At 46.7% G+C, this 17,827-nt stretch overlaps 2 protein-coding genes across 2 annotated transcripts in view; both read left to right on the top strand.

Annotated features, from left to right (window-relative positions):
- The window catches only part of NCKAP5 (NCK associated protein 5), a 906,625-nt gene extending 896,515 nt beyond the window's left edge, over positions 1 to 10,110 (top strand). Inside the window, exon 19 of the mRNA XM_065880133.1 lies at positions 9,829 to 10,110. Within this exon, the coding sequence (XP_065736205.1) occupies positions 9,829 to 10,110 (282 nt within the window). The remainder of the gene's footprint in view (positions 1 to 9,828) is intronic.
- A 3,044-nt stretch (positions 10,111 to 13,154) lies between these two features.
- Positions 13,155 to 17,827, top strand: part of LYPD1 (LY6/PLAUR domain containing 1) — a 61,131-nt gene continuing 56,458 nt past the window's right edge. Inside the window, exons 1-2 of the mRNA XM_065881075.1 lie at positions 13,155 to 13,206; positions 14,536 to 14,673. Of these exons, the coding sequence (XP_065737147.1) occupies positions 13,155 to 13,206; positions 14,536 to 14,673 (190 nt within the window). The remainder of the gene's footprint in view (positions 13,207 to 14,535; positions 14,674 to 17,827) is intronic.

Here is a 17,827-nt window from a genome sequence, read left to right as displayed (position 1 = left end):
ATCCAGAACAAACGTGGATTCCCATTGGCATTCTCTCAACTAGCACATCCTTCCATTCTAGAACCCCCAGTGCTTACTGGGTAATGAGGAATAATAGCGTCTTACAGTTGTGTGCAACACACAATATAAAGCTTAATGTCTCTAAATCTTCAGAACAATTTCCACCAAGGAATCTTCTCTTTAGAATAAGGATCAGGAAATTGGTACTGATTCTGAGTTGCTCTGACTCTCGGGATTCGATATGTCAGATATCCTTGGGAAATAACTTTATCCAAAGCAAAGGCTGACTGGCCCTCGAACTGAAACATAAATGACATTGGGAGATGAATAGCTTAAACCTGAGTAGAGCTAACACTCTTACATCCACAGATATCAGTGTGTCTCTGGATGACCCTTAGCACTCAGTCTCATTGAATTCCATGGCTGTTGCAAAGCACCTCATAGATTGGATACCACAGTGCACTGTGACTCCCAAAGGGTCTACCAACTTCTGTTAGAATTCCAGGTTGCCTCATTATTTATAGGTGAATAAGTAACACAGAATGTTTTTCCCCGGTTTTGGCCCTCACAGCATACTTCGTAATAAAAGCTTAGCCTTTTCAGGTACATTTTTATGATGTCCAGCCTTACGGTGATATTGGAGATGTTCCTTTGGAAAGGGAACATCCATGAAAAAAAATAGTGTAACTTTCTTTTAACATTCACCCAATCCCCCCTAAAAAGTGTGTTTTATTTTTTCTTGAAAGAGTAGCCCAAACTCTATCACTCCAAGGTGAAGACATAGCTCTATGGTACTAGAATACACAAATGGTCCCTTCATGCTGGATTTTCCTCTGACGAGGTTCATGGGCTCTTTATGCTACAAGTACACTGACATCTAAGCCAGGCATGGCCAAGCTCGCTGGACAGATAGGTATCCTATTTAAGACATGAGATGATGGAAAGGCTAGTCAAAGAAAAAAGTCTAATCAATCTTTTAAGGCAAGTGAGTAGCATATGAATTTATTTTTATCCGTAATGGTGCCTGTAAATGAAAGGCCAGAAAGGTTTGGTGCCCACACTCTCATCAGCTGGAATCATTAGCCTGACACTAAGATGAACAGACTTAGGAGTTCCAGCCCAGAGCCTGCTCAATTCTCACTCCTAAATAAACATTTTGGTTAATATTATTATGTTGGAAGAAGAAAAATCTGACAACACAAATAAGCATGTTACATTTAGTTAAGCTAATCATACAGTCAATGAGCTGGCTTGTTTCCCCAAGTCTAAGTCACTGTGAAACAGTGCAGATTTTGCTTTTGGAGAAATTGACCAATAGTGATCAAATCTGATGTATTACTTAAGGTGATTAACCTATATTTTAAATTAAATTTGTGGGTGCATCCACCTCCTAGGAAACAAAAATTAAGAAATACAAGTTTTCGGGCTTCCCTGGTGGCGCAGTGGTTGGGAGTCCGCCTGCCGATGCAGGGGACGTGGGTTCGTGCCCCGGTCCGGGAAGATCCCATATGCCGCGGAGCGGCTGGGCCCGTGAGCCATGGCCGCTGGGCCTGTGCATCCGGAGCCTGTGCTCCGCAGCAGGAGAGGCCACGGCGGTGAGAGGCCCACCTACCGCAAAAAAATATATACAAGTTTTCAAATGGGCATTTCACGTGATGGCACTAACGTTAGAGAAATCATGAATGTGTCTTTTGCACGTTCGTATAATCATTTTGCCTAATCGTGATTACATGCCTTTCCTTTTCACAAATGCCTTTCTCTGTCATAAAGTTTAGGGTTTTCTTTACGTTCCTTTTTTCTCTTCCCGTTGCGGGACCTGGTCCCACATCTCCCCCATTTTCCATATCCTTAAAGTGACTTCCTTCTCCTTCCGTCCTTTTGATCTGGTCTTTAAATGTCCTTCGCAGCCGCTGTTTATCTCCAAGCTAAGTTTTTTTCCTTTCCGCAAGATATATTATTTTCTAACGACCCTAAGCTTCCTACTGCACTTTTCTCTGCTTGCTTTTTTTTTTTTTTTTTTTCCAAAAAGTAAGCTCATTTTTCCCCTCTGGTTCAGGGCTTCTAACAGAGGTCATTGAAAGTCATTGATCCTGGTAAGGGACAGCAATACAGGTAATAATATAGTCATAAAAGCACATCTCAGCTGAAAATTACTCTTTCACCTAATAAAACCAGTTTGCCCTGGAGATACTGAGGATCTTCAGGAACCCAGTAAGGAAACAGAGTGCCCCAAGTGCAGCATCGTATCTCCCAGTGTGTGGTTGGGTGGAGAGAACAGTTCTCTATTACCTGTCTGTCACATTAATTTTTCAGAAGGGCAAGTGAAGAGTAATGTGTCCAGTTGAGGTAATAGAGGGAACTGAACACCGAGAGAAAGTAATTATCCAAGTTGGAATTTGACCAGGTTAGCAGGGTCAACACCACAACTGTCAAGAAAAGTCTGGAGGGTCTTCCCTGTTCACCAAAGGTCACTTTATCTATTTTTGTGTCTCATTCAGAAAGTAGCTCCGCCAGGAATACGGTAAGAGGTGGCATTAAAGAAGAGATTAACCTGTGCTTCTGAGAAAAGAGAAATGACTTGAGCTGCATCGTTTTCCTTGGGGTTGGCCTGCCCCCAGCAAACGTCACTTAACATAGACTTTGTATGTGCACAGGTCTTCAACCAAGAGACCCAGGATTAAAATACTTCCTCCCCGTTCCCACAAGAGCATAACACATAATCATCTTTCCAGTGCCCAAGATTTGCTCATCAGGAAAGGGATGGGGGAAATCACACCTTCTGCTCCAACTCAAAGCTCAGGATTCGCCAACCCGTCTCCTCTCTTTGATCCATCTGCTTCCAAATGGAAGCTTGGCTATATTTCTCATCTGCTAAATCATCTTACTCCCACTGCTTCACCCAGGGAGACGTTTCTCTGCCCAAACCAACTCACTACGGTCTCCAAACTTTCCCGCTTCTTCCTGGCCCCACTGCATATATGACTGGTTAAAATCTGCATCATCACACATAATGAGAAATGTGGGGTTGTGGTAGGGGCGTGATGCTGACATTTCTCCCCAATTTCGGGGGTGTTTCTTGCCATGTGGAAGGAGTTCCCTAGGATAACACTCCTGGTGTCTCTAAGCTCTGCTCAGTCGACTCTCAGGAGACGGAGGAGTGGCTTGTTTAGCAAGTTAACAGATACACAGTATATATAAAATAGATAAACAAGAAGGACCTACTGTATAGCAGAGGGACCTGTGCTCAATACTTTGTAATAACCTATAAAGGGAAAAGAATCTGAAAAATAACAGGTATTATACATTTATAACTGAATCACTTTGCTGTACACCTGAAACTAAGACAACACGGTAAATTGACTATACTCCAATAAAAAAAATTAAAAAATAGCAAGTTTAGGAAGGGAACAGGGAAAGCTTGAGCCCGTCTCCTGCTCTCCCCGCCCTCTCTCAGGAGTCAGGCTGGCTGGAGAAGCAGCACTCGTGTTGTAGGTTTAAGAAGACCTGCTCCCAGCCCAGGGCTGCCAGCCCAGTCTAACACTGTCTGCTTCTAGACCACTGCTAAGAAACTCACTTCTTTGAAGATAGAAACGTCATTCTCCCTATAAGCTTTCTCAGTAATAAAGCTGCTATTTTAGCCTCCCATCAGCCTTTTTCTTTTATCTCTTTCTCCAGTTCATTCAGAACTAAGGTGGGGAAGAGAAGTATTTATTGTGTTATCTGAAATTCCAATAATGGATGCATAGAAGACACACAATTCAGAATATTTTGGAGTCACGGAGCTTACAGAGTGGGAAGATTCTTTAAAAAAAAAAAATCTTTAGTGTAAATAAACTAAGGTTCAGGGCTTCCCTGGTGGCGCAGTGGTTGAGAGTCCGCCCGCCGATGCAGGGGACGTGGGTTCGTGCCCCTGTCCGGGAAGATCCCACATGCCGCGGAGCAGCTGAGCCTGTGAGCCATGGCCGCTGAGCCTGCGCGTCCAGAGCCTGTGCTCCGCAACGGGAGAGGCCACAACAGTGAGAGGCCCGCGTACCGAAAAAAAATCAAAAAACAATAAACTAAGGCTCAGAGAGGTCACCCAGCTAATTAGCACAGTGCCAGGAACGGAACACTGGCTTTCAAATACCTGGTCTTGTACTTAGTGATTAAAATCCCGAGTTCTGTGGTCAGGCTTCTCCTGCTTGAGTCCTGATTCCCTAATTTATTAGCCATACGTATGTGGCCTAAATATTTCAACCTCTCTACTCTCTATTTCCCTATGAGTATCATGGGGATGAAAATAGTACTGTCTCAGAGGGTCGGTGTAAGGATTAAATGAGATAATTCATGTACTGCATTCAACCCAGTACCTGACACATAGTAAAAACGCTTTATAAATGTAGCTGTTGTTTTCCTACCACGTGTCTTGTTGAACTGATTGACAGTGAGTCATTATAGCAATAGAGAAATAAGAACTCATGTGGATGAAGATACTGTTTACATTCATTTATGCTAAGAGGTCTAGTCCTCTTTGCAAATATTAGTGCCCAGCTGAGGAATGATGCTACGTTTCAATTCCACAGGTAGATCTGAATCTCCTCCTGACATTTTACAGTAGACCGACTAACCAGTATTTTCAAGATATAATCAACAGATGGAAACTTACATGAAATAACAAGAGTAGCTTTCATCATAGAACACGAATCCATTGTGCAAGTTCATGAATTTGCTACTTGTTTCTCCCCTGCCTTGGGCAGGAGTTTCTGGCTATACATGTGCAACATGTGCCTCTCTGAAGCTGGTCTCATCGTGAGTTTTTTTTTCTGGTTTATCACTTGAGTTTTTCTGTATCGCCTTATACATTTTCCCCATCTTTTTCTTATGACAGGGGCACGTATCACCTTCTGCTTTATCCTTCCTTGTGTTCAGGTTATTGGTGTAGGCAGAATCTCTATTGTTGACTATGGAGGAAAAATGGTGTGTGTTTGTGTTGAAAATCAGGAAACCAAGTTTCCAGGTCTAATTTCACCTGAATTTGAATTTGTGTGAACCACAAATTCCATAAATACCCCATGTAACGTATAGCTGACACCAGCCTCCCTCACCTTCCAGTCTGATGTAAGACCAAAGTGAGATCATAGATGGGAAAGCTCTTTGGAAATAAAAACTATTTGTTATTTATAACCCAGGTTTCTGGGCTGATACTTTGCTGAATCTGGGCTGGAATTCTTGGAACCCCTTGGGATAGGCATAGCTCTGTGTTTCTGTCTTTATGGTGATTCTGTCCATTATGGAATCTTAAAGGGCAAGAGATAGACTATCTGGGCAACTACAAGACCTGAGATAGACTATAGAATGGTCTACAGATGCAGTAGGGGCACATGAAATGGAAATTTCTTGGAATGTACTCCTTCTTACCTACTATATATCTTAATACTATTCACCCTTCAAAAGCGTTCCAAGAGCCCCGTCTCCTTTTCTATGAAACTGTCTCTGAGAATCAAGACCACATAATTATTCGCACAGATTATTCATATAGTAGATTGGTTTGATTGATTGATTATTTGACTACAAGGAATTAAATTAGCTAAGGTATAATTACTAAGGGATTTCTGGAGAATATGTCACTACTTCTTGCTTGCATTATTGTTAACAATGTCATCGTTACACGAAAGATAGGAAAATATTTAAGAATGAGCATAGCTATTTATTTTAAACTTGAAAATACATTCTCACCCTTTTGAGCCCTACTTTTGTTCCCAAGTGCAGTGAAAAGCCCCACCAAAAAGTGAACTGTACAACTGTTGCCACCTATAGGTGGCAAGTGTAGTATATTAATTTTATCATAATTTCAATGAAGTACGTTATACAAAGGAAATGACAATGTTTTATGACACAATCTTCAGGAATCTTTACTGGGTTTGTTACCATTAATATTACTGTTGCTGTTCTGGGATTCTTATCTCAGAGGCTCCCCTTAAAGGTAATATGGGCCGATATTTGTGAAGTTCTTTTCCACGATAGAGGTTAAGAACTTGGGCTCTGCAGGCAGACTGCCTGGGTCCAAATCCAGACCCCACCACGTACTGCTCCATGACCTTAAGTTACCTAACTTCCTCCAGGCTTGATTGCTTGTAAATGAAGATAACAGTGACACCTCCCCCATAGAATTGACGTGAGGATGAAAACAGATAATCCATGCAACGTGCTTAGCCGAGCGTCTGTGCAGAGCAGGCACTCAATTAAATGCTGTTATTACCATGATTAGTTTTCGAAGCACCTTCACATACATTTGCTGCAAACTGATGTGCACTATTGTTACCGAAAGTGGGAGCCCGGCTGCTGGCCGCTCTAAAGCCAATAAAGAGGCAAGGCTGGTGGAAAGGATCCCACATGCCCGGAGCGGCTGGGCCCGTGAGCCACAGTTACTGAGCCTGCGCGTCTGGAGCCTGTGCTCCCCAGCAAGAGAGGCCCGCATACTGCAATGAAGAGTGGCCCCCGCTCGCCACAGCTGGAGAAAGCCCTCACACACAAACGAAGACCCAACACAGCCATAAATAAATAAATAAATAAAATTTTAAATATATATATATAATTCTAATTCGAGGCAGGGAAGTAAGCTGGCAGGACCACTGGAGAAATCCCAGCCAACAGTTGAGACTCTACCGATGGTAGAGAAAGCCGAGTCCATCATCCAGTCTCCATCGAGAGTCTACTGCCGATGAGCGCTGGGCTCGGTTTTTAGGGGGAAAGCTGATGGGAGAAGGGGGATGAGGGGGGTCATCTAGGACATACAAAAGAAGTATAAAACATGATGGCTAGCTCAGAAGTTCACACACTGCAAAGATTGCTGTTTGACATACATAGTGGGGGTTATTTTTGTTATTATGGATTTGTTTTTCTTCTTAGTATAAGCAAATACTTAAAATTAGAGGATTTTAAGTATAAGCAAATATTGTTCTAGATCCATGGCCTTACCTTTAAAAGCAAAGACCTGGGCCCATGTTTCTGCACAGCTGCAATGAGCTAGTTCTAAAGAGCTGCCTTTAGAGGAGGCACGTACTCCTGAGCTGACCACGCTCCTCACCACTCCCTGTAGCTCCCCAGCACTGAGCTTGAATGTCAGTGTGTCCTCATTGTCACTCTTACACTGATGTTGTTCTTATAGTCCAGAAATATTTCGGTACCCACCCCTCATCAAAACTGTGAAAATAAAAGGAAGACCATGAAGGCATGTGATCTTTCTTACAATGGGCCATTCCTTCATTTCCATCGCCTCCCCAGCCGATGTAGGCCTTGGTCATAATTAACTGAAGAGCCAAACCTACAAGCAGGAAACGTTTAGAAAACAAGATGCACTATTTGTGTCCCATAGACAGTGGGTGTTTTCTTGGTAAATAATCCTTTCCTTATCACTACCTGAATACACTGAATTATGCTTTTCACCTGTCTCCCCTCCAAGACTACAAGTTCTTCTAGACTAGCGATTCTCAAATGTTAGCATGTGTCAGAATCCCCCGGTGACCTTGTTAAAAACTTTTTCTGGGACGCTGCATTACGGAGGTAGTTAAGTCGGGGCGGGACTCGAGAATTTGCATTTCTAACAAGCTCCCACGTGATGCTGATGCTGGAAGCTGCCTGGAGAGCACAGTTTAAGACCCACTGATCTAGAATAAGAATGCTAGCTTACTCTTACTTATTGTTCCGTTTATTGAGCACCTACTCCTATGTGTCAGGGTCTTCAGGTGTTCTTTTTCTAATACTTACAGCAATCCTAAAATAAAGGTATGTCTTATTAACTTTACCTGAGGAAGGGTGCTCTTGGGCACTTACACAGCCAATGAAAGGGCAAAGCTGAGACTCCAGCTCAAGTCGGCCTGCCTCCAGGGCCTCACTCCCCTCCTACAGGACGTCATTTTATTCAGCTGTGTATCCTCAGCACCAGAACCTTCCCCCTGCCTCATGATAGCTTCTCTAGTGAGTGTTTATTGAATGAACTTGAGATCCACATTGACCAGAAATAGGCAAGGAAAAGGTTCTTGAATAAGGAAAAAGGGAGAAGATATTCAGGTGAGGAGGAAATTGCATTGAATGGCCTCTATTTACCTACATTTGGTACAATCAAAGCTTTCCTACTCCCTCCGTGTATTTTTCATGTTGTACTTTATAATTCTTTTTAAAGAACGCTCAAAATTGGCATGCCATGAGAAGGGGCTCCTGCGTGGATTCATTCCTAATTATGGAGCCACTTTTTTGTAATCACCTAGGAATCTGTTCCTCGGCCCAGCTCTTTTTCGAGGTAGCCATTTCAGATTGAAAATTTGCTCTGTGAATAACGCTCCTGTACGTTAATAGTGTAATGAAATAAGCATCACTTCAAGGGTGATCTTCAAGTATTCCCATAGAATTACACCGTTTCCCCATAGCAGAGAGAGAAATGCTGTCTGAGCCTGCTCTCGGGACACCGGAACCATCCACTTCTGTATCTTTTTCTTTTCTCTTTCTATTAAATATTTAGCATGTGAGAATTCACAGGCTTTAGCTATGTCTGTTTTTGCCCAGATCCAAACACAGTTTCCTCATTGTACCTTTGACATCCGTCGTAGCAATGTTGCAGGGAGGGATGGAGCTGCCTACGTTAGGGCCTTGGACAGTAGCAAATTGAGATGGTTTGGCATACGTGGATGGCAAATGAAAAAAAAACATACAGGACATCTTGTCCTTTATTACAAGAGTGTGGAAGGCCACCAGACAGGAATTCAAATCCTGTTCTCCATCACTTGCTGAGCCACCTTGGGCAAGTGACCCTGTCACTCTGAGCCTTGTTTTCCTTCTCTCTAAAGTGGGGATGTGTAACTTACAGGTCTGTGAAAAAGGGCTTATAAATAAAATACTTTGTGTCTTTTACATGGTGGATGCTTAATAAATGGTAGCTATTGTTATCATCTCTGAGGCCCTGTTCCTACTTCCTGGATGGAATTTTTGCCTGAAAGAGGACAAGGAAATGAGAAATGTGGTTAGTGGCTTTAACACCTCCACCCTTGCAGTTTTTGCATGTATGCCTTCCTATTCCGTCTCACCTCAGACCTCAGGAGTCACTTGAGCAACTAAATATATTCACGTTTACAGAGTTTACCTGCAGTAATTATCGAATATGACTGCAGTGTTTTATGAAGTCCCAGAGACTACCAGTAACAGCCTATAAATATTCCTGTTTACATTGGTTTTACTAGAACCTCCTGGAGGGAGAGGTTACTCGGGTGCAGACCTGTTACTATGATGTTTAAGCCCTTGGGCCTTGAAGAATCTATACCCTCACACCTGGGATCTCTTTCAAATAGCATAAGACTTGTAAAGGGACAAAATACACACGTGACAATGCATATGACGAGTTTAATGTGTACTTAAATTTTATGTCAGTTTAAGGGATTGCATGCTTTTTTTTTTTTTTCATAGAACTGTCATTTCTGGCTGAAATTCAGTCCCTATCCATATTTAGAAACAGGACAACTAATAATATTTAGTAAGTAAAGAAAGGAGTTCGAAACTTTGATTAAGAAAAATAAGGCACTTTACGTGAACACATTTGAGATGGATCCATTTAAAATTAAGTGGCACTTAACTGATTTGCAAATTGGGACCTATTTATCTCAGTAAAATGATTAAAGTCTTGATTTATCCCTAAAATTGGCTTTATTACATTAAATTGTACTGGAAGATTGTTAAAGACTTGTAGGTTCCCTCTGTCCCTTTAAATTGTACTTTATACTGACAATAATTGAATATTGGATAGAACAACTTGATTTTGCAAAGAAATATGTTTATAATATTTTCCTCTTTTTATTGCAGAAATTGAAACAAGTTGAAGAAACAAGAGAAGATCCTGAGAATAGATTACGTAAAATTTCCCTGGAGTCATTCAATAAATACAATGGCAATACTGTGATCTTATTAGAAAAAGAGACGAACTCTCTGAACAAGGTTGAAGGACAAAAGGAAGAAAAAGAAAAAAATGAAGAGGCCTCTTTGAGTAACTCTGATAGGCCTGGGGTAGACAATTTGGAATCTTTGAGTGATTCTTTATATGATAGCTTCTCTTCCTGTGCAAGTCAGGGTTCAAATGATGTGTAAAGGACTTTTTTTCCCCTTAGTGAGCTGGAAATGGAGCACTTAGGAAACAGGGCTGGGAAGCGGGGCAGGTAGAGATGGCAACGAATAAACTATTGCAGTACCAGGGCCGACACTGTCAGATTCACAGCCAGCAGCCCACTGGAGCTTACTTCCCTGACAAGGCAATAAAGATAGACTCTACTTGCTGTGTTCCATGAGGATTAAAAGTAAACACACCCAGGATACAGAAGTCTTAATTTTGCACTTTTCTTTTGAAAAAGAAGTTGTACAGAAGTTGTAAATTTTTTTTTTGGAAAAGAAATTATATTTGTAGCAAAAAAAACCTTAAAAAGACAGCAATAAATTGAATCAGTGCCATGCTCTTGAAATGATGCCCTAAGTCTTAGAAGTTGATAATATATTTTTGAAAAATTCCAACTCCAGTTTTTGTTGAGGTCACTGTCCTAGGCCTCAAATTGTTTGATGGTACACTCTGTAAACAGAAAACAGGGCCTGCTGAAAAACCAGAGGGCTGTCTCTCATCTCCATCTCATAATCTCAATTCGATAGAAACTTTAATCCCAGTGCAATTTCCAAATTGTTGCCAGAGAGATTCAGGTTCTAGTAATAAGTATAATTCTGCTTCTACTGAAAACTGTAGAGGAAGGTACTCAAGTGTGACACTGATCAGAAGCTATTTGTATCAGAGACGATGTAATTCTACTTTCCCTCCAATCATTTCCTTACATCCTCTTCTACGTAGTGGTTCTCTGCAGTTCTCAACATTATCTGTTGATTTTTATCTTCTGGCTCTTTTGATTAAAACCTGGTCAATCTATAAATCAAAGTAAATTCCTGTTTGCAGTGTTCACTTTGTAAAAAATAAAATGGTTGGTGCTATGAAAAATTCTTACTTTTTAATATCCTTTTTTCCTACAAAGTCTGTTTATATGTAAGGATAAATTCTATTTTAAAGGTTACCGTGTATTTTTTCTAGATGCGAACTATTTATAATTGCTTTTGTACAGGAGCTTGTAAACTAGGCATAACAGATATTTTTAGGATCTATATGGATACTTTAGTACACACTTGTTTCTTTAAAGAGTATTGTACGGTCAGTGTTATTTGGTTAATTTGTGCAATTTGTTATATTTGAATTTTGTTGTCTTAAATGAAAATTTTGTCATTGTCTTTCAGACTTTTTAAGATTCTTTTGTTTCATTTCTGAATAAACGTCATATCACAATCGCACCCTCTGAAAGCTTAGAAGAGCTTCTTCAAGGACCCTTCGGCGCAATTAGTTATTTGAATCTCATACGCGCTCCAACGACGCATTCCCCCGAAGGAATAAACAGACTAATAAGGAAACTGGCCCTATTCCTCCAGAAGCAGTAATTCAGCCAATTGTAAGATTCGAGTCTGCAGACTAGCGAGTAATGGTCAAAGCATTTTCGTCTCCCTGAGGGGTTAACCAACTAGAAATGAGAGGAAGAGGGGTGCAAAGGGAGAGATAAGGAGCCGGAGGCAGATAGGAAACGATCTCTGCAGAGGAATGACAAGAAAGTCATTGAAGCCCCTTTCCGGACCCGCTCTGCTGGCAGGATAGGGAAATAAATGATCAGCATCCCGGCCTAAGAGAGCTTCCTTCTCCTAAGACAGGAGGCCCGAGTAGAAGGAGGTGAAGAGGGGCGAAGCTTACGAAGCCCTTTCCACCGAAATGGATGCTGCCTAGGTATTTGGGGGACAGGCGTGGGAACGTGCGGGATTGGGGGCGGAGGCTCCCAGGCGTTCCGGGCGGGCTAGCGGGCTCCCGTACCACCTGCGGCAGGGCTCGGCGGCCAGGAAGGCAAACGTAGCAAGCTGGCGTTCCGGGAGTACTCCAGGTGGGTCGCTTGTACAAGAGTGGGGGGATGGGGTGGGGGGAGGTGGCGAGGGGTGTGCCAGTGCCCGAGTCCTGGGCTGGGAAGGCGCGGTGTACGAGAGGACGCCGTGAATAGAGCCAGAGGAAGCTGCCCGGCCTTTTGGACGAAGGGGATGGAGGAGAGCAACTCTCGTCTTCACCCCAATTTGCTTTCTAGTGGGAGCTCATTCACGGTTGTCCCCAGAGCGGTCCTCTCCTAGGCTAGGCTACCGCACCCTCCAGCGGTGCGCGCGGTAGACGAACCGAGGCCCGAGCGCGCATAGCTGGGCAGGGTCCCCGCCTACCCCGCCCACCCCGCCCACCCCGCCCACTGCGCCGCAGCTGAAGCCGAGCCCGGTAACGACCCAGGGGCTTCTCCGAGGAAGAGAAGGCGCAGCTGCACCGGATACCCTAGGGAGCCTGCGAGTGTGCAACTTTGCCAGACGCACGGGAGCGCGGCCCCGCACTCCCTGCCGGGTGGACCGGACCCTGCCGCGGGCAACCCACCAGCCCCCGGGGGGCGCAGAGGAGGGGGGCAAGCGCCCCTGCAAGTAGAGGCAAGCAGTCTTCCCACCCCACCTCCTACGTACTGCTGACGGCGCCCGGCCGACCGCCGTGGCACCTGCTGCGCCCTCCTGCCTCCTTCCCCAGTCTCCAGCCTCCCAGCCTCCGAAAACTACACTCTCCCTCTCCCCCTCGAGGCGTCCCAGGGGACGTGCGGAGGCGGGAGAGGAGGGCTATCGGAAGGGGGTGGACACGTGAAAAGACTGTCCCAGCCTTCCCCGCTCGCCACCTCCACCCCAACTCGGCAGCCGTCACGTGGTGCCTGGAGTGGGAGGTGGGGAGAAGAGGCGAGACTTTTTTGGGTGCTCCGGATCGCCAGCAGTTCCTTCAGCCTCCGTCGCCAACTCCGGAGACGCCGGGCCCTCACTGCCCGGGAGCGCGAGACAGAGAAGCGGCGACCCGCAGCCGGGGGCCCCGGCGCGGGCGATGCGGGCGCCGCCGGCGGCACCTGCGGCTCGTCTTGGCGGCGGCGGGCACTTCGGCGGCGGCAGCGCGGGCCCCAGCAGTCTCGGCAGCCACAGCCGCTGCGGCCCGGACAGCCTCCGCCGCGGTCGCCGCTTCTGATGCGCCTGCCCGCTCCCGGCCCCGCGGCTCCGGGAGGATGTGGGTCCTCGGCATCGCGGCAACTTTTTGCGGACTGTTCTTGCTTCAAGGTAAGAAGACGAAGCGGCCAGCCGTCCGGCCGGGATCGCACACCCCGTGTACCCGCCCGTCGCTCTGCCTCCGCTTGGGCGCTCACCTCCGCGCCCGTGCTGTGCAGGGGTGGCCCGGCGGGAGTTCGGCGGCGGCGAGTGGTGCCCAGGGGCGCTAGATGGGAAAGTGCCCAAATCCTGCGCTGCTGGAGGAGCGGCGGCAGCGGCGGATTGGTGGGACTCGGGCTGCAGATGCCCGGGCTGCGCGGCGGAAGGAGAAGCTGGGCTGGGGAGGAGGGAAGGTCCGAGCCGTGCAGGGTCTCGGCGAGGGAGCGGGGGCGACAGTCCGCGAACCCGCCAAGTTGTCAGGCGTCGCTAGCAACCCGTGGCAGTGGCGCCGCCGACAGGTGAGCGGCACGCTGGTCAGCCTGTGGCCTGGGCTGGCCGGGGCTGAGTTGCTGCGCTCCGAGCGCGACCGCTGTGGGTCTGGGAGGGGAGGTGCGCCGGGTCCGGGGCTCATCTGCCCGGGAGCCGGGGGTAGTTGGGCCTAGACGCGAGCCCGTAGATCCGAGCGGAGCAGTCGGGCTGGGGCGGGGAGAGGTACAGAAACGTCTGGCTCCTTCGCTCCAGTACAGGAGCGGCTCCCAGTCCAGCTCTGCAGAGCTGGGACCCGGACCGGGAGCCCTAGCCAAACGGAGCCCTGAAAGCCGGGAAGGAAGGACTGTGGTGTCGCGGCCGCGGATGCGCGCGCGCGCGCACACACGCACGCACGCCCCTTGCCACACGCCGCGGCCACCCCTGCTGCTTCGGGAACCGTCCCGAAGAAAGGCGGGGGACTCGGGGCGCAGCAGCATTGAGCGCCCGGCCCTTCGTCCGCCTGGGGGGCCTCGGAGCCACAGCACAGGGATGCCGGCTTCGACTATCAAAGAAAACTGAAAAGGCGTCTGCGAAGGTAGTCGCGAACGGTGCCGACATAGTAATTAACTCATTTGTAACCAATTAACAATTAGGCAAAGCCTTCGGCGTAGGCTGGAGCCGACGCACGTCAGGTCCTCGGCTCTCGGGCGGCATAGCCCTCCTTTCAACTTCCGTGGGGGAAGAGCCGGGTGTGGTGTCGGATGGGCTCTTTGTTTCTGGCGAGTGGGTCCAGGGCTCGCGGGCCAAATCCCACTTTATATCCTGCGGGACCTTCGGTGGCCGCGCCGCCCTCTACCGGCTTCAACCGCGGCCGCCTTCCGGGGAGACCCAGGAGGGAGGGCGCCGCAGCTGGCTGGAGCGAGGGGCAGGATGCTGGCTTCTGGGGTAGTCTCGGGGCGGCCCGGTCTGAATCCGACTGCGTCTGTCCCGCAGGCTTTGCGTTGCAAATCCAGTGCTACCAGTGTGAAGAATTCCAACTGAATAACGACTGCTCCTCCCCCGAGTTCATCGTGAATTGCACGGTGAACGTTCAAGACATGTGTCAGAAAGAAGTGATGGAGCAAAGCGCAGGTAAGAGCCCGGCAGGCCCCTCTTTTCCTCCCCTCTCCAGCCTGGGCTGAGGTGGGAGTGAGGGGGCCATTGCATTACAGGAAAAGGGATTGACTTTGAGATAACGCACCCACTGGTTATCCCAGATTTACTTTTCCAGAGCTGGGAGAATGAAAAGTTCCAAGTTACTTTAATCTCATTAGAGTTAATTACCAGGGCTTCTCCCCGAGAAGAAGCTCATATGGCTGGGGGTGGGGGGGAGTGCATTTCAATGAGTGGCTCTCCTCTTTTTATGGACTGCCCTCACCTCCCTCTGCTAAAAGCTGATCGGGAGACTGGAAAATGTATGGATAACCGGCTCTGCTTGGCCAACTAGACAGTAGCCTGTGAGCAGTGTCAGCCTGACATATGAAGCTAGTTGAAGTTCCCAGAGGTCAATGCTTGAAAAATGTGTTTTGTCGAAGAGCCAGGCCATATTTCCTTGAAGAACACTACAGCATCTTTCTTTAATTTTAGAACTAATGCATCAAATTCCAGGCAAAAATTGCCAAAGATCTTTCAAGGGAATGTAGTTCCCCGCCCCACAAGCTTAGCTGCTTAGTTGGCTGACGGAGGGCCTGGGCATGAGGCGAAAAAAGAAAGGGGTCTTGTGAGAGAACACCTCACTCATTTCCTGCAGTCTTCTCGCCCAGTAGTCTCATCAGAAATCAAAGCCCCCCAAAAAGTGCAACTGGAACTTTGGGGAAACGGGTCAACTGCAATTTCAATGCCAAGGTCAGGTCCACGAACATAGACTTTGCCATTGTAAGGATGTTGAAAAGATGGGTGAATGATATTCAGTGCCCCCAAGCGCTGCTTCTCTTGAGTTTGCTGAACTGCCCTGCCCTGCCCACGGAGCCTGGTGAAGGGTCCAGCTTGTTAAGTGACTTCCCTTAGTCCGCTGGTAGATTCATGCAAGGGCTCTAGTTTTAAAGTGAGCACCTTCGGAAAGAGAAGGGCCTGGAAGTGCCTTGTGGCTTACCACCTAGTAACCTGGGGAGCAGATAGCTGGTCGCTGTGCTGTGACGTGGCGTGCGTGCAGGCAACTTTAAAGGCTCTTCTTCATAGGTCATTAGCAGTCTAGGTGTGGAGTCTTTCCACCAGAATCACTCTTCTGGGAAGTCTGAAACGTAATCGCTCGCAAGAATAACGTCTCAAACAAAGCAGCATGCATTGTTTTGTCATATGGGATTCGGACCGTTAAAAAGGCAAAACAAAACGTAGTGATGATTCTATAGCTAAGATTGACACGCGTGATTCTGACAGGTTGTTTCTTTTCTGCTTGTTTCATTCCTGAGAATTTTATGTGAGCAAAAATGGATGATGGCCCTTCTACCTGAGGAACTCCCGTAATTTTCCTCAGAATCACTTTGAACACTTTGCTGTGTCTCTCAAAACATCTGTAGCTTTCTTCCAGGCAGTAGTTTAGAGCCAGACAAAAATGGGGTTGTGAAACTTTCTCATCGTCCTCTAGGCCACTGCTTACCTGGGTATCATATATCATAACCTGGGATATGGTTGCCACGAGAAGAGGACAAGCTATGAACCAAATTACTTGCTCTCTAAAAGTGTATCTGAGGTGAACATTACAAACTCCATTTTCAAAGTGTGGTTTTTCATCTAGCTTCCCCCTCTCCTCCACCACACACTGAAAAAAAAAAAAAAGGCAGTGCTGGCCTGATAACGCCTAGCTTCTCCCCGCAAAGCTGTAGTGCAGAGTCCATCAGTGCCTGACCTGAAGTTGCTGTTAGCTCAGTCAAGGCGGGCATTTTGTCGCCAAACCAGGTTTCTCCCACCACATGTCATAGGCTAGAGGATGACAGACACTGGAGATATAAGGCAAGCTCAATCGTGAAGCTTGAGAAGCAGAAACAGTTGATGGGCTCAGAGGGAAAGCCGGTTATTAGGGAAAGGATGCAAGCTCTGCACACGTGGAAACCAGGCATTCTTAGCCTGAATTCAATAGAAATCAGCCAAATGCACGTTTCTGTGCTTAAAGTGCGATGTTCGTGGAGGGATGGGGGCAGGAGGGGGAGTGGGCTGAAATTTCCAAGGCGCTTCCATTGTCATCATGTGATGGCTAGAGACCAATCAATTTAAGTGGCTGTTAACCCTCCCCTTGTTGGCAGGGCTGGAGAGCCAAGCTAAAAACTCTGATTGTTAAGTGACCACAGCATGGTATACTCATCACTGTAGCAACAGCTAACTCCTGTTGTGTGCCCTGTGTAGGAGGCTCTTTCCCTGTGCTTTACGTGGGGGAAATTACCTGAAATCTGAGCATCCTCTTTTGAGGCCCTTATTTCCCCAGGCCGCGACCCACCGTGTTTAATTACGCTGCGGGGTCACCTTCTCCCCTCTGGAGCAAGGAAGTCCCACCTGTTCAATGATGCTGTTAGGAATCGAAGCCAGAATCGTTTGTGCTTGATCGGTAACATATACTGCTCCAAGAATTTTAGTGCTTTGGAATCGGAAGGGCTTCTGTTGCTGTTGTTGTTGTTTTAATTTTAAAAAAAATCATATACACTTTTCTACAAGAAAAACTACGAAAGGGGGGTTAGCAATCTTCTTTCTACTCCATCTCGTGTAACCACTTCCTGAATTTCTCCTTTAACAGAGAAAGTTCACCACCTTTTGCAGCTCATACACAAAAACTAACCTACCTTTGCGTAAAGATTATAAGTAAATATAACAACAGAAGAATCATATTTACAGGGATAAACCATAGTGGGTAGTTGATTTATAGTCAAGGGTGCACATTGGAATCTGGGACTTTTGTTCAAGTCCACATGTCTGGGCCCCTCCTTGAAGAGGCCAGTTCTGGAAGTCTGTGGTGTAACTGGCCGTGGGTCAGCCCCCGCAGGTGACCATGGGGTGCCCTAAATTGAGAACTGCTGGTCTGGACCAACCTTTTTGTGTTATAGAGGAGGAAAACGAGGGCCAGAGAAATTAGATGTCTGGTCCACGTCTGTCAGCCAACGGTTACTGCGAGGCACCTGCTTCCTGGGCCAGCACCTTACACAGTAAAATATGCTGCTAGGGTTACCTGCAAAGATAATTCAGGTAAAGTGCTAAAGACTTAGACAATCCTCACACCCACCAGTCTCACCTAGTAGGCTTAGTGAACTGGGTTCAGCGC

Source organism: Phocoena phocoena, chromosome 7 (assembly GCF_963924675.1).
Source record: "Phocoena phocoena chromosome 7, mPhoPho1.1, whole genome shotgun sequence".
NCBI lineage: Eukaryota > Metazoa > Chordata > Mammalia > Artiodactyla > Phocoenidae > Phocoena > Phocoena phocoena.
The sequence above is the reverse complement of the archived record's forward strand: the minus strand, read 5'-3'. Positions and strand labels throughout refer to the sequence as shown.